The 17,473-nt window shown below is 34.5% G+C and overlaps 1 protein-coding gene across 4 annotated transcripts in view; it reads right to left on the bottom strand.

The window, feature by feature from the left end:
* Positions 1–17,473, bottom strand: part of SOX6 (SRY-box transcription factor 6) — a 460,797-nt gene that overhangs the window by 183,706 nt on the left and 259,618 nt on the right. For all 4 annotated transcript variants that reach the window (XM_039851521.1, XM_039851522.1, XM_039851519.1 and 1 more), the window contains exons 5-6: positions 3,035–3,207; positions 145–213 (exon numbers count right to left, since the gene is read on the bottom strand). In XM_039851521.1, coding sequence (XP_039707455.1) covers positions 145–213; positions 3,035–3,207 — 242 coding nt within the window. The remainder of the gene's footprint in view (positions 1–144; positions 214–3,034; positions 3,208–17,473) is intronic.

Raw genomic sequence — 17,473 nt, 5'->3', positions numbered from 1 at the left:
CAATTGTATACAACATCCTTGAATAGCAACCGTATGTATTGGTGCTATTTATAAGAGAGGGGTGTATTTGCAGCATTTTAAATTCCATTTTCAAGGAGGAAAGTATCTAAGTCTAATCAGAAGAGAGTAATAAAATACACTGACCTGGATCTGTTGCTGCAGGAGATTAATTTTGTGCTGCTGTTGCAGAAGTTGCTGCTGTTGTCTTGCAATCTATCAGAAATAAAGTTTCATTAAGTTAAAATGAAATGCTTACACCTTTGCCATTACTTCAGGTATCCCTTCTGGTATTATAAGAATATTTTACTGCACTTCTATGTGAAAGAGTTCCTATAAAATGAGAGAGGCAGAATCAGAAAGTTGGAGAAAAGGGAAAATCTCAAACAGGTGCCATTTTTCTGCTTACCCCTGACTCTTTATCTGTAGGTAAAAACTACCCCTTGTGTTACATTCGTAAGCAGTTGATTATATCTGTACTGGTCACCTGGAAAGAATGGGAATTCTGCAATCTGATCCTTGGAGAATAAAGATGGAAAAACGCTGGCTATATTTTTCTAAAGAGCTTAATTTGGATGTAAAAAGTAAAATCTGTGAGCAAATACGGGAAAGAACGTTCTATTAATTATAATATGGTCGACTTTAATTTAATGAAATCTTTTCTGATGTAAAGACTTTCATAACTGATAAGACAAATATCATCAAGAGAGTGCCAAAATAATAATACAGCAAAAAGTCAAAAATCTATCTCTTTTTGTTGATGTGATACATAAAGTGGTTTTTAAAATAAAATTTAACATTTATCCATTTTTCCTTTTTAGGGTAATGTATTAATTTTACAGTATAGGATACACATACAAGTGTTATATTCCCTTGCTTCATCCAACAATCAAATTCAACATCTTAACACATCATCTGGTCTATGAAAAGAAATATTAACCATTTAATGCAAGCCCTATTGAGGACTGAATTTGCCCCTCAGGAAAGCAAACTTCTTTGGGATAATGGTTTTTACTATAAAACAAGAGTTAGGCATCAGGCTGCTTATTGCCTCAAAAGCTGAGCTGCTATAGCTTAAAGCCCAGGGGGTTGCCCCTTAGTGAGAACACGCTCAATCCAACCAAAGTAGCCAGAGAGAAAAGTGGCCAAAGAGGACTTAGAAGTACTTGGTTTAGTGGTGCCCTATAGGCAAAAGTTATGGTTTTTTTCTTCCTATTTCTTCTAGTCCCAAAAGCTAATATTCTGGAATGGGCAACGCTGGAAGTAGAAATGAACATATGCTTCCTGAGTCTTTCTGAATCTTTAGCCTAGAGCAGAGGGAAACATCCAAACTACATTTTCATTCAGCAGAAGATGAGAAAATAGCAATCGGTTCCCAATTGTTGCTTTAAGGTTTCTGGTGATGACTGGTTCATACTGAAAGTCATGATAAAGTTGCTCCTAACATAGGCTACAGTTTGAGTAATGGGACCGTTCCTCCCCCAAGCTTTATAAGCAAAATGGAAACAGTATTTAATCAGGTTGGAAAGATCCACTTTGCTTGTTACCATTCAAATCAGAAGTGGACAACTCACTCTGCCGCTCTAGGTATAGATGCTGAATCCTCTGCATATTTATTTCTTCTTAGCAAACCAGTGAAACACCACTAGGCATCTAATATTGATGGTCCCTCCTAAATGATAAAGTGCTGCATAGAAATGCATCCAGAACACCACAGTGCAATTACTATCATCCACTCTAGACGTATGGGTTTGACACAGTGAAGTATGGTACATAAGCACCATGTGGCTCAAATTCTGAATTTTATTTGCCAATCGGTTGAGCTACATGCTCGCTTCATTGAGCATGACAACCTAGTTTTAAGTGTCATTTAATTTTCATTTTGAAATATAATTACAAAGTGTTCACTGTAAGATATCACTCGTCTGCAAATGTGTCAAGATTAATTTGTGCTAGCTTATTCACAAGTGTCAATAGTTAATTACTGTGTCATCTCTGGATGGCTAAATGACATTCTAACTTCTGATTTTTTACAGTGTTCCTTTATGTTATTTTCCATTAGAGGCTGAGTCCATATTCCTACATGTGGGCAAATATTCAAGCATATAAAATACCAGACGTCACAACTCATTAAAATCAACAGAGCATATATCGCTCTATATACCCCTATAAAATACATTTAACTGAAAAGATAATTCCAGTAATAATGTCAGATTCCTAAAAACTGCACATTAATTTGGGTCTGTCTGATCTAAAGCATCAGGGACTTCTCTATAGGATTGCTGTTGTTAGCTTAATGTACTCTTATGAGACAGGAAAAACATTTGGAAAGGTGATTTATTTTTTAAAAGATATACATTTAAATTTTGTTATTTTTTCTTCTTTCTCACTTCTAAATCAATGAAGTCAAATTCTTATAGGAGCCATGTGCTAATTTGTTTTTGATGATTTACCTATGCTATAAATAGAGTGACCATATAATTTAGCATCCAAACCAGGACAATTTTGCAAGGCGTGGGGGAAAATTAAAAACCAGGACAATTTTACATGGAGTGGGGGAAAATTAACACTTACTCTGGAAAACAGACATTAACCAGGGCTATTTTGGGAAAACTGAGATGTATGGTCACCCTAGTTTAAAGTCAAGGAAAATCGCTGGACCAGTGGGCTGAAAAATCCTCAACATTTTTCTAGACCTTCATTTTCTGAATGGGAAGAGTAAGTCCTAGAGAGAAGCAACTTACTCGTGGTTAAGTTACATTGGGAATATATGAGCTGCCTTCATGAATAAGTACCCCTGAATAATTAATCAAATTCAAATGTTCTGGAACAATGTTATTTCTTTTATGCCCAGTTGCTATGATGCCTTTGTCCTCTACATATGCCCTCGGTATACTTAAAGACTCTGGATTTCCAGAATGCTTCTTTCCTTCTTTTTTTAAGAATGCTCATGACAAATAAACCAATCAATGCGATTACTCGCTGAGCTTGGCACATTCCACATCTCCAGTTCGTCAGCTCCTTTTGCAGGGCTCACCTGTTCTTGCTGTTGGCGAGCAAGGTCCATTTGCTGCCGTTGTTTCTCAATTTGAGAGGCTGCCAGTTTTTTCTGTTCATCATGCGCTGCCAGAAGCTGCTCCCGTAAACTGATCAGCTGGGTAATCATGGTAGAGAGCTGCCGTTCTTTTTCTGCTAGGCTCTCAGGTGTACCTAAAATGGAAGCAAGAAGATATCTCACAAGTTAGAAAAAAGTCTGAATGAACTGAGGAAAGGGTGAGAGGGGGGCAGATTTAGAAAGCGACTACCTTAATACACTTAAGATCTAGGACAATAACCAGAGGTCATTGTGAGTGCAGGAACACTACAGAGTAGGAATGGAATGAATGCTAGGTTAGTCATTAACCTTGCCAAGAAAAAGTATTGTCCCCAATAAAATTCTCATTCTTCCCTCTCACTCTTTAAAACAAAACAAGACAAAAAGCAGAACTACTTCCCCTTTTCTATACCTTTCACCACACTCTCCCCTCCCCCGAAATATCTGATCAAGCAACAAAACCGACGATATTTAGTACTAAAAATTAGAAACCATGCGTTGTAGTAATATTCTTTAGCCACCTCTATGCTCAGTGATCAACACAGGTGCTTAATAAATGTTATTTTAAGGAATTTTCTGATCATTGCCTTTATAAAATGTTTTTCTTGTGCAACGATCTGTTTCTGTAGCTCAGAAGTCAGGGGTCACTCTCTTGGCCATGGAAAGAGTCCTAGAGGGATAGAGAAAATAAAACTGCCTTGCCTCAGGTAAGAAAGGGTTGAATCTGATTTTTTTATTTCCTTCCTGTGAGGAGATCAAGCTAAAGTTCCAAGTTCATCCTTAAAGGCAACAATGTTGCTTGTGGGACTCCCTCAACCCTTTGTCATTTGTCATCCTTCAAAGGGAAAACACATTCGAGGTTGAGAAGGTTATGCATGAGGATGTGCTGTTTAATGAATATGATGTCAGCAGACACTTATGGTATGCACTAATGGTGCTGCACAGTCTTTTTGTGGGCAAATTGCACAGCTCTCCTAAGTAAAGGGTACAGAATCTTTTGTGAATCTAAATTAGAGCGTTTTACTACAGCATAAGATAAGGATTTCAACCCACTGTATTTGAGCCATGCAGGTTTCATTATAAAGAAATGATCTATGATTTGAAAGCTTTTCAGAAAGATGCCACCAGCTGTCAAAGGGGACAAAGATTGTTGATTTCTGTGTGTGGGGAAGAAGAGACTTCCAATCTCCTTATGAAACCATCTTCATTCTTACAAGAAGTCTCTAGGGTAATCTGGGAAACTAAAAATATTTTAACTAGTTGCAAAAAAATAAAATAAAATAAAATAAAAATATTTGAATTAGGAGTGGCCGTATTTTCTGAGTGGCCCATGGAGAAAGGGAGCCTTCAGAGGATGCTGGCTGGCACTTGTTAGTACCTGATTCCCACATGGTAAGACTGATGTCAGCAGCGAAACTACAACATTTACGACTTCCTTGAGATTCTCAATGTCAATCCAAGTCCTAAACAAACAGTCAATATCTCATATCCCTTAAAGATTCACTGAGCTGAATGATGGCCTAAAGTTGAAATTAAAAGAAAAATCAGACAGTTGAGATGATGTTGGAAAATGTATTCCACTGATAAGGGAACAAATATTGTATCAAGGATAGTGACCAGCTGTCTTTCTAGCTACTCAAATTGATTTTTTTTTTTAAAGTTTCTATTTCAGCGATAGAAATTTCAGCTTAGTAAAAGAAAGAAGTTCTTCATCCGGAAGCATTAAAATACAAAAGCAGGTTCCCAGAGGGGATCATAAAATTTATTCTAAAGTACCACAAACTCAACTAATATGTACATTTACATATAAAGATATAAAACAAATATGAAATTAATTTCTTTACTCATTTAATTAATTTTTAATTTAAAAATTTCCTGAATGGCACCTATATGTCAGATACTATATCAAGAACTAAGGATACCAATACCAAGGAAAGAAAAAGCAGAGAGTTCCCTACTCTCATGCAATTTGTAGTCCATAGTGGGGGGACACCTTAATTAAGTAATCACACATATAAATATAAACTACGACTAAATAAGACTTACAAACAATACAGATGTTTGGTATGGGGGAGAGGTGTTTAACCAAGTTTGGGAGGCCAAAGTATAGGGAAGGTATGGCTGAAAAGTAACAAATTAACAGGAAGATGAATAGAGTTAACTAAGCAAAGAGTTGGAGGGTGGTCAAGGAGCTTCTCAAGAGAAAATAAAGCAGGCGAAGGCCCAGGCCCTCTGGGGTGGGGGGAGGGGGGGCGGGAGTTTCAGTGTGTTCCAGAAGGAGAAAGAATGTAATAAAACTTAAGCAGGGAAAATTAAGAGGAGTAGAGTCCCAGATGAGGCTAGAGGTAAAAAAGGTCACAACTTCCAGCTCCGTAGAGACAATACAAACGAACCTCCTATTTATGAGAATATTCCAAGATCACTAAAGTATTTTAAGCAAGGATGATGTGCTCATCCTGGCTATAGTGTGGAGAACAGTTTAGAAAGCTATGAGAATAGATAAATGGGATATGTGCACATTTTATTCCATATATTTTTTGCAACATTCCGATCTATGTGTAATTTTCTTGTTATTCCTATCTATATAAGGTATGTCATGAGAAAACTTATTGGATACTGGCAAAGTTACTGCACCATAATTCTTTGTTAACAAAGAAAAGCATTCATGGGAAATTTGGGGCAAGGATCAATACAAAAGTTTGATCTGGTATTTAGATTCCCTGGCAAAAACTGAGAAATGTTCTCTTCTCCCAGGTTAAACAATGTCTTTTTAATGAACATCAATATATTCCCCTTTGTCCTCTGTGTAGGAAAAAGAAAAGCTGAGATTAACACATATAGTACTTCTTAGACTCTTCTGTTCAAGATGAAGCCAACAAGTCTATAAATGCATTGGTGCTTTCAATGTTAATAGACATGTATATCTGAAGTTATAGAATAACACCATTTAGCTGAATCTTTTTACAAATCAGTACGACATTAAAATTGTTTAATTATGAAAATTCAGTGACATATAAATAAGTTTTTCATTGATCTTAAAAGATATATGTTTAAAAAGAAAACAAGCCAGATATCAATATTTTTAAAGTGAGGATTTAGGCACTGGTGTTAGATTGTTGCTATCTTTTCCTTAAATTTGAGGAATACACATATATTTTCTGAATAGATATGAACAGCATAACAAATGTGATTGGAATGAAATATATATATAAATATATATATTATATATATAATATTATATATATATAATATAATATATTTATATATATATTTAGCTATTAGTTCCTGAAGGGTCAAATTAAGGAGAAATCAATTTATACCATATAATAGCTTATATTCTCTAAATGTGTAGACTAATTTATGTGTGTGTGTGTGTTCATTTTCCTGTTCTGTACCCATTCTATTTGTTCCCATATAGTGGTTTAAACCCAGATATTTAAAACTCGTAATTCTGGATTTTCTGTTTTAATTAAAAGCAAATGTTTATACTGTTGTAATACAAATAACATCAAGTCTGAATCACACCGGCCAACCAACCTGCAAACACAAGTTATTTCATCTCAAAAAATATGGGTTTCAGTGCATATGAACTTTGCCGTGGCAAAGGAACTATGACGGTCAGAGTTGTCGAAGAAGCAATTTATGGGACATAGTAGAGCAACCTAAATACCATCAAGCTATGTTAAGGAAGACAGACCATATAGAATGCTCTTCTGAGGTAGCTTAACTCTATGTAGAAAATCTTGTCTTAAATTATGTTTTTAGGTTTGATGAAATCAACTTGGAAGAAAAGATCAGATCTTGAGGATCTGCCCAGGCCAGCAGAGGTCATCAGTAGCTGCCTAACATCACCGTTTCACATCCTTCAGGCTATCTGAAAACAATTCTCTAAAAAGCATTGCCAGAAATGTCTCTCCCACACAAAAACAGAGGTAGTTTCATAAACCGCAAAATGAGAACCAACAAAAAAAGCTTCTGTACACAGCTTCTCTACAAGTCGGCGTGCTTGCTTTTATCCAATATCACACACAGTGTGCGCCTGACACTTTCTGCTATAAACTGTATCTATTCTCCAACTCCAAAGACAGTGGTGCAGCAAGTTTTTTGTTTTTTTTTTTCCATGGGGTCGTCTTTATCCCCAAACCACATCTGTCTTGAGTTTCTCTCAGATTAGTCAGGTGGATCAGTGCTCCCCAGGGCCTGCTCCAGCTGAAGTATTTTAATTTGACTAAACACCTGATTTATTTTATCTCTCCGATGAGAAAGGCAGTTTGTCTTAATAGAGCCTGTCAGCCCACAGCCCCATTCACAGCAATTTACAGGCAGCCAGGGACGCTGGAAGAGAAGAGTGCCGTGATTCTGTATTTTATCCTCCTCCAGAAAGCACCTAAAAGCAGCTATTCACTGCTACTGCATGTGGCATTTTAGAACTGAATTAGCTTTTTATTCAAGTAACTACACTTGTTGTGAATAGCTTATCTGTAAAATTGCTACATTCACTACTGATTTTATTAACCTTTGGCTCTATCACAAAATGGTCTTCAGTTAGGAAAGACCTTTAAAATTGACACATTTTTTTCTTAGCGGCCTTTATTCCAGTGACTTCAGATTTACTGAGTTTGATCTATTGAATTCTTTACCAGTTGTACTTAAAATTTTGAGTCTCAATAGGAAGTCAATAGTGGGTAAATAAGGAAACACTTTTCAAAATGTAAATATGGCAGCAATTTCCCTCATCAAAAGTTTTCAAATACCATCTTTCATTATAAGTTTCAAAATCAGCCCTTTTTGGTCATAATCTGAAGAACTTAAAAAATTAGCTAAAATAGACTATTTTTTAAAAACTTTACAAACTACAACTAACTACCTGTGTTCATAGGCCCAAAGCCAACAGAGAGAATTTAAAATTGATTAGAATTTAAGTAAAATAAGATAATTAGGATAAATCCCTTCAAGACATAGAATAAAAAATTAAAGTTAAAGATCAAGTTTAAAATCTATTTAAAATTCTTTTTTTTTTTTTAACATCAGCACACAAAAGTTAGCACCGCAACCTGCCAGTTAATTTTGCCTATGTAAAATATTTATAATTACAATCAGTGGTGCTGGAAAAAAGACTGGACATTGGGAAGTCAGTGAAGACTTGACATCTGGACAAGGTAGTCACTTTGCAGAGCAATTTACTAGATAGATATTTGCCTCACTTCTTTTACAATATTTGTATACCTAGGCCTTTTACGATTTAAAAAATTTTAAACAGGTCATTCTTTTTTATAGCTGTCCCCAGAAAGTGGATCACGGCTATGTAGTGATAACTAACTTTTTCTAATGAGAAAACCCAGAAGCAAGCACAGCAGCGGAGAGACAGAAAGAGTTAGAGTAAGGAAGAGAGGGTGGGAGAGGAGAGAGAAAGGGGCAAGAGAGGGCATGCACAAGGATAGCTAAATTAAATTTTGTGAATTTCTCTGCATGCTTTTCATCTCTTCATTTTTATAAAATGAAGGGTAATGGTGTTAAAACACGATGTTTACTCAGCCAAAAAAACTAATATCAGCAAGTGGCATTATCTAGAAATGTGTCCTAGGGAATTTAAAGTAAGACTTCCACCTAACCATTCCTTTTATTGGATCATACACTACTAGAATAAACTTAATAGGACTTAAAAATGAAATTACAAGAAACCCGGTTAACTAGGCATCTGTGTTTGTTTGGAACAATGGGGCGGGTGGCAGTGGCGCTGGAATGGAGTTCTGATGAAGACTTTTCCACATCAATCCTAGAAAGATTAAAGCACTTAACAATAATTCCACAGCAGCATTAACCAAAGAACACAGCCAACAATCCAGAAAGATTTTAAATCAAGTTGAAAAAAAAAAACCTCTCAAGAGTCAATCCTCTGGTCAGTTCTAATTGTTTTTAATAGACATTGTTTGAGAAGAAAGCCAAAATACAATGCTGGTCATAAAAGAAAGCTGCATTTGATCTTTTCTGCCCAGAGGTAACCTGGTTAAACTGCTATGTGTCACACTGCAGCCTCCTCACACATCAGATGGGCTGTGATGTCTCTACTTCACAAGCTCCGTCCATCATTTAGCACTGGCCTTTTTTGATATAGCCTTCTTTTAAATGTCACAAAATAGGGCAGCAAAAAGTCAACAAAAAAATAAATAGGGTAAGCTGAAGAAACTAACCATCTATTAGAAGGTCCCCTGATGAAAGTTACTTTGTGGTGACTGGCTGAGAAGGAACCCCTGTCCCAGTGTACCAGCAGCTAATTTGAGTTCTGAATCCAACAGCAGTTTAAAAAGCTTTCCACTCTAAAGGGCCCCAGTGCATCATAAAGATAAAGGATGTCAGTACAAAACCACCACAAAGACCTCTATTATCTTATCAGTCTTTGGTTACAACAGCTGAACCAATATGACTAAATTCTGAATGACTTTTTTCAAAACAGCAAAACACTGGAATTTCTTTGTTTTCTCATCAGTCAGCTATTGTCATTGCTCCCATATGCTACTGTCCATTCCTTAGTAAATAAAAAGTTTAATAAATGCAGTAATTGTGCTCTTAGGATTCACTTAGGGACCACTACACAGGAAATGTGGCTCATGGATTGTTTTTGGTTTTTGTTTTTTCACCAAATGTATGAGAATTTCCTTCTTAAAATGTAAACAACTCTCATTTAAAATGTCATTAAAATCTACTGTGTACAAATAAGACAAGGACACCCAGGAACTCCTTAAATTAAGACCACACTCTCTTGTCTATTACAGACACACTTACCCCTCCTTCAGCTTCCCCTCTTTCTAGCTGCAAAAGAAAGTCAATTTATGGATCAACTGAGGTCTATTGATGTTGCAGATCCCCAAAGAGCAAGAACAATCCATGGAATTCTGCCATCTAGGCTCCTAACCTCACAGCTGGGCCTTTAGCCCAGCTTTATTAGCCCATCCTTTTGGAATCTGGAAATGAAAGTATCCTGAAATATCCCTTCTTCAATATAAGACAGGCTGCCTTTACATTACTGTTTTTTATGGATGATAATTGGCTAATGGTTATATCTCCATAATTTACACATAAAAATAGTAATGTCTGGCTTTTCAGAAATAAGGAATTCTTTGGCCCTTTGGGAAAAACAAACAAACAAACAAACAAACAAAAACCCAAAGCTACTGGTTTCAATATTGCCACTAAGTATTACAGGACTGAATATTTCTTCATAAGCTCCATCACAATTAGGAGATAGGAAAGGTAGGATTAAGAAAAATAGATCTCATCTAAACAAGACATTGTCTCAAAAGATTTTACGTGTTATCTTATTTAATCTTCCTCCTGAACGTTGCATTGTTTTTTTCAATTCACAGATAAAAAAGTAAGCTATAGAGAAGTAAAGAAACTTAACCAAGTCAGAGCATTTGATTGGATTTGAATTTAGGTCTTCCGATTCTTAATACAAGGATGTCTCTAAGTCTAAGAGAGAGGTATCTTCCCTCACCTCATTTAGAATACATAGCAGGGCATTTCTAAAAGTTAAGAGCAATGCTCTAAGACCTAGAATTTTAATGCCGTATAAGGCTCAGAAAATCATAACTTCTCTTAAGTCTTTGTTAACAAAATATAAAGTTTAAAAGCTTGGCTAGGCAATCAATCAGACAACCAAAGAGGTGAGTAAACTGAACTTTGACCTCTTATGGATGTAAAAAAGTGATATGCCTGGAGTTACTCAGGAAATTAGCACCCAGCCTGGCAGTCAAGATCTTCTGTTATGTTTATCCCCCAAGTCTCTCCCCAAAGAGTATGTGGCCTCCTGGTTCTGAGCCCAAATATAAAAATCTTGCCGACTACAGAACTCCCAAACATTCCAGATCCAATATTTATGACACCCATAAAAGGCTGAGAAATACAGTCAAATATTTGCACACATTAAGTGTACTGCTGCTTTGGGGTGCAGTATGCCTACAAACTAAGATGGTTGGGTGCTAGCCAAGAGGAAGTTACCTGGAGAAATCTAGGAAGTATGCCTAGCAAAATGTGAGGAACCTGCCAGATACAACTAAGGCTTACAACAGTTCCCTGAACAAACACACCATATAACTTGCCCATTTTTAGGGTGTACTTACAACTAGCATAGTGTAAATAGGGGAATCCTTGCCATAGCCCAATATACCTCATTGTACAATAATTATAGTTGATTAAACTTACATAACAATTACTTTGTGCTAGGAAGAGCTCATTTATTCCTCACAATCATCCTATGCAGTAGGTCGTATTGTTATCCCCATTTTAAAGATGAAGAAACTGAGGTATAAAAAGGTCAAGCAGTTTGCCTAAGTCTTAAGCTATTAATCATATATCTAAGATTCAAAACCAGACAGTTTGGCCACAAATTCTGTCCCTTTAACTACTCTGATAAATTGAGAATAAGATTTCTAAATGACCCACGTTCTTAAAACTACTTCACCCAACAGACAAAGTAGCTGAAATTCTTATAATCTATTTATTTATTTATTTACTTACTTACTTACTTATTTATTTATTTATTTTTTCAATACAATGTTTCCTGAGGTCCTTACTAAAATGAAAGAATTTACCTAGAGAAGTATCTATGATGCCCTTTGCTCTTTAAGACAGCTCAACCCACTCCCCGAAAGCCCTACTGACCTTTCAGTCTAAGTCACAAATTATCTACCTTCTTTGTAGTCATTTTTCACAATTACTTTAATCTCTCCTCATGCTCACTCTCTCTTTCTCTCTGATCTTATTTCCTTCAAATTCTAAACTTCTGGTGATGAGAATCCCCTACCTGGATTCCTATGTTTAAAACTCCGTTGGACCTAGTATGTGGATCTAGACTATCAAATACTGAAATTTGGGCTTTCCCCAACAGACTGATTTTGCTGGTCCACTGACTTTTAGTGTTCTTTTTGTCTCCTTTATAAATCCCCTATTCCAGGCCTGGCATCATGCAATGCATCGCTGTCCCCAATTACTTGATCAGCAATCTAGATAGCTCAGTCCAAGCCACCTTTTCTTCTGTATTGTTTGTAGGTATCAGGACATCCCAGTGGGTCTGGCTATTGTCAATGCTAGGACTTTGATGGGAAGGTGTGCTAAAAATTTTAAGTTAAAACAAAATTGAACAACAATTAAGGGAGATTGTTTATGTTTTTACATAATCATAGATAGTTTACAATTTATAGTACTGAGTTTCTGACCAGATAACAGGCCAGTAATACAGATTCTACCTATCACAAACTCAGACTATGAGTCTGTAGAGAAAATGGAAATGGAAATTTCATAATGATTCTAAAATTGCTATTTTTTTATTGTTCTTTCATAGTTGAATACAGCTAGATAAATAGCATATTCTTTCCATTCTCAATTTTCACTTTAACAATGATTTCTGGATACAATAAGTGCTATCATCATAACATAACAGAAATACGTTATGTTCAGAAAGCTTTTCTGAAGGTTATCTAATGTTTCCCATGTAGAATTCACAATATTCAAGGCATAAATATTAAGGAATGAGAAGAAAGAGAGAGAGAGAGAGAGAGAGAGAGAGAGAGAGAGAGAGAGAGAGAGAGAGAGAGAGAGAAAGAAAAGAAAGAAAAGAAAGAAAGAAAGAAAGAAAGAAAGAAAGAAAGAAAGAAAGAAAGAAGAAAGAAAGAAAGAAAGAAAAGAAGAAAGAAAAGAAAGAAGGGAAGGAAGGAAGGAAGGAAGGAAGGAAGGAAGGAAGGAAGGAAGGAAGGAAGGAAGGAAGGAAGGAAGGAAGGAAGGAGAAAAGAGAAACAGATAACAGACAGACAGCCAAATTAAAGCCTGAGTCCAGAAATGATCAAGTCTCCCATCACAAGATGATTTTGAATACGCTAAGATAAAACATGAACAAAATATTTTAAAAACATTTCTAGCCTTTTTCTTTTAAAACAAAATGTACATTCATTCAGCCTATATGCAAAAATTAGTTTAGTCATAAATAGGGTACCCTATTCTCATACTGGGACATTATCTTACAAATGCAGACAAAAGCATGATTCAAGGATTTAAAACAGGATCACTTTAAACAATATCATAGGTTACAATGGAATTTTTAAAGAAGTTTATAAAACTCAGTTTCTATTATAACTTTAAATTGTTCATGGTTTTACAATTGTCAAATGAATAACGATTTTTAATAAAATTTTTAAGGATTTTTAATTAAATTTTTTAACTTGAAGGCAAAAGCTGTATATGTGATGGGGCAAGATGGGGGAAATATGTTACTATTTGAGTGTCAAAAAAGATAGAATGCCACCTACAATCAATGTGGTAGTACTGAAAGATAACCACAGCTGTGCTGGACACCACCTTTTCAAGAAGCAAATGCCTAAAAAGTAATAAGAAGATAATTACAATAGTTGCATTTAAGAGGGATATTTAAAAAGATCTTCGCTTATAAAAGATGATTATAACAGTGGTCTCAGAAGAATCACAGAGGCAGGAAGTTCTGCAAACATGGATCTCAAGCACATCCTCCCTGCTGGACTCTTAGCTCCCCACACCCAGGTTTAAAGAGTCAGTGTGAATTAGATAAGAATCTTACTGCTACTCATAAACGTACAGAGAAAATTAATGGGGAGGAAGAGCAAATGATAGGCCACAATAAAACTTGTTACCTGTTAGCTCATTAAGGGTGGGGTTTATGTCACATGCATCTCTATGACAAAGCACAGATGTAACTACAGTGCCTACCACTTATTTTGTGTTCAGTAAAGTTGAAAGGAACTAATAACCAACTCTAAATCAGTAGTTCCCAGAATAGTTGGGAGATAGGGAGCCATAGCAATTAACAAACCAGAAGGAATTGCTCTGAATTTCAGCAGCATTTCAGTCATATCTGAGTTGCCTCCAGTTTGGTAACCATTGTAACCAACTGAACTTAACTAATGGTCACCTTTGCTACTGTGTAAGCAGTAGGAAATCAAATCCAATAAAAAGATGGAGAAAAATAATAAAATTTGGATAACTAAAGAAATGTAGATTCAGATTCAACAAACATTTTTTGAGCACATATGATGTTCCAAATACTTTCTTTGTGTTAGGGTTAGTACTTAGCATTTTTATCTATTTTAACAAACTTAAGAAAAGGAGGTTGAAGAAGGTTAAAAATATGTTCAAGATAACATAACTTATAATCAATAGAGTCATAATTCTAAGCCATATGGTCTGATCACCAAGCAAGCCCAGACTCTTTCCAGCAATGTTTCTGGGTCAGAAAAAAACACAAATGTTTTGGTGTTATGTGAGGCGGGCATTATAACCACTTTAAGACAATAACTTCATCCATAGTCTTCATGAAGACCCTCTATACTTTTTTAAAAGTTAAATACCTTGTTGGTAGACATGGTGGTAGTAAAAGGCAAACTAATTTATATTTCGGACAATTACAATTTAATATTATTTAAGATTCTGTAAAGAGTAAATGAAGTCTAATGGCTAAGGTGACATACTTAAACAGATTTGAAAATTCTCTGCTTAGAAAATGTTATACCTAGAAATTCATCTTTGAATTGTATGAAAAACAATTCAAACAAGCAGCTCTATGAACACAAACTACAATTTGGAAGGCAGAATCAATTAAAGAACAATATAAATTATATGGACTAAGCAATTATACAGGAAACATTTCAAAGAAATGTATATTATTATATTAACCCTTTCTAACATTACCTTCTTCCAATAAAATCGAATTATATGCCAAGACACTGTAATCAGAGACAAGCTCTAATTCTTAATTGCCCACAGAAATAACTGCCAAAGAAGTTATAGTTGATTGGCTAACTCATTCACCTCTCCTTATGCCATCAAAGCTCTTTAAGGAGGATTTTTTTTTTTTTTTAAGTATACTTCAGATGAAAAGAAAAAAAAATACATTCTTCAGTTGAATTTTAAAAGCTGGGAAAACGACTGTGTTCCTAAAGAGTGATCTAGATAAGTGTCTCCCAACATTTTTAAATCTATGCCTCCTACCTCATTTTGTCACTCTATATTTGGTATACCTCCACTGGCCAAGAAGACTTTGTTTAGCTGATTCACTTTCTATAGTTTGTTTAAGAAAATAATAAGTTTACTGAATAAGCTTTTACAAGCTACAAGCAACCTCACTTGAGATTTCTGCTCTACAACTTGTCAAAAACAATTTTAATTAAGTTAAATGGATATTTGCAGCTTGTTTCTATTACACCTACAAGTGTTAAACAAAGAAAAAAATTTTAAGTGCTCACTGACTATAAAAACAATGCATTCTTACCATCTTATTAACACATCTATAGCATCTCTCTTAATCTCCTTCAAAAATGTTGACAGGTTCCTTTCTGTCTAAATATTTAATGTACTGTGATTCCAGCAGTACTCAATTCTCATGCACCGATGACATTTCTTTTGTTGTTGTTATATTTCATGACAAAGACAATTTACCTGAAAACTTTTTTGGCAACAGTAACAGATAAAAATCTTCTGATTTACTTGATATGTCAATTAAATTGATTCATCTTTTAATATATTTACTATTAGCTATTTCCCCAGTACCTATAACAATTCCAGACACATAGTAGGTCCTCAATAAATACCTGTTGAAAGAAAAACTATTATGTAAATTCGTTCATATGATTCATTATTCTAATTAGAAATTGTGAAATTAGAATTAAGAAATTCATTTCTTAAATGAAAGGAAGCCCTGTAAATTAGCACATAAAGGACACAGGTATAAACCAGGTAAACCAGGACATGAGTATCCTAATCATAGTTTATTCTCACTTAATGTCAGTTTCTGACAGATAACATAAAAACCGAACCCTATAGTTGATAAATACACTTAATAAAATTTCCATGATACGAATTTTATGTTGTTGGTAAGCCTGAAATATAGATGACACAATTCAATACAATTAGGCTCGATTCTATTGAAAACATGTAGAAACTCATAATAAACAAATATATATATGTGTGTGTGTAATAAACACATACATATATAATAGACCTATTATTTAAAATATACCTAACAATGTAATCATGGCTTTTTGAAGCTTGTACAAAGACTCCTATTTGCCAAGTATTTTGAAGAGAAATTTTTAACTTAACATTCAGAAAAATAGTCCATCCACTTTCTATGAAGTGTAATTCCCAATTAAGAGAATATTAAGGTCATGTTAATTTTTCCCATTTTAGAAGAGATGAACTTATAATTTTACTTAGTAATTAACTTAAATAACACAAAAATGCCCATGTAAAAAGTGAGAATATTAAGATATCTAAATATTATATTATATCATGAATTTTAATGTTGATATTAAATACATGTTTGTCTTTCATATGACAAACACATAAATCAAACTTATATTTGCTTCTGAAGATTCTAAGCCTTAGGTTATACATAATGAAGAAATAATGAAAATTATTATAAAGGAAGACTAATGGAAAATCCCGTCTAGCAAAAAATAAAAAGTAAAAGTAAAAATTTCTCACTTTAAGTAGAAAATTCAACCAAATTTTTGGAAACCTAGCCAAGATTATATTCAACAAAAGCCACAGAGTCAATACCTTAGAATATATTACATTGGAAACATATTACTCCCAGTTCTACAAGACAGTGTAAGAAAATCTACATGCCTATAATTATTCCAGAGACTTTATGGTTAAGTTTCTATAAAATTACCAGCAACACTGTTTATTCAATTTCTTATTAATATAGAAAACCAAATAATTCCCAAATTATATTAATAAGAGCATGAAAGGAAATCACCGATACCTCCAAAACTGAGCTACATTTGAATCCTAAAATATATTTTCAAGCTTCTTCATAGGCAGTTCTAACCAGAAATTACCAAGCACAGCTTTTTAAAAAATGGAATTGAAAAGTTCTACAATGAAATACTATTCCTTGCCTAATTTAATAAATAAAAATATTTAACAAGATATAGTTAACTACTAACAACTACCTGTAAATAAAAAATTCAAGAATCTAAACCTAGTGACAATAAAAAGGCACTGTGAAAGCAAGCAAATACTAAAATACAAAAAAAAAAACCTATTAAATGTGATTTAGGTAAAGAGGTTCTGCTATTCCTGGAGCTTTTCAGGCACCGCTTTATGGGGATACCTGAGTTATGTTGTATCAGTGTTAGTTCATAGTAGTAAAGCTACATCGAAGCCAATAGAAATAGGTTTTAAGTTTTTTTAAAAGGAAAGAAATCTAAAATACTAAGGCAAGCATCAACTAAGAATTTTCAGGACTGCATAGACCCAAAGGCAAGTGATTAAATAACTATAATCCAAAACAACTAAATAGAGATTTGGTGTGAATTTAGAACCAAATTCAGTTAAACAACTGTTGACATTTGT

This window comes from Pteropus medius, unplaced genomic scaffold (genome assembly GCF_902729225.1).
Source record: "Pteropus medius unplaced genomic scaffold, Ma_sr-lr_union100, whole genome shotgun sequence".
NCBI classification, from domain to species: Eukaryota; Metazoa; Chordata; class Mammalia; order Chiroptera; family Pteropodidae; genus Pteropus; species Pteropus medius.
The sequence above is the reverse complement of the archived record's forward strand: the minus strand, read 5'-3'. Positions and strand labels throughout refer to the sequence as shown.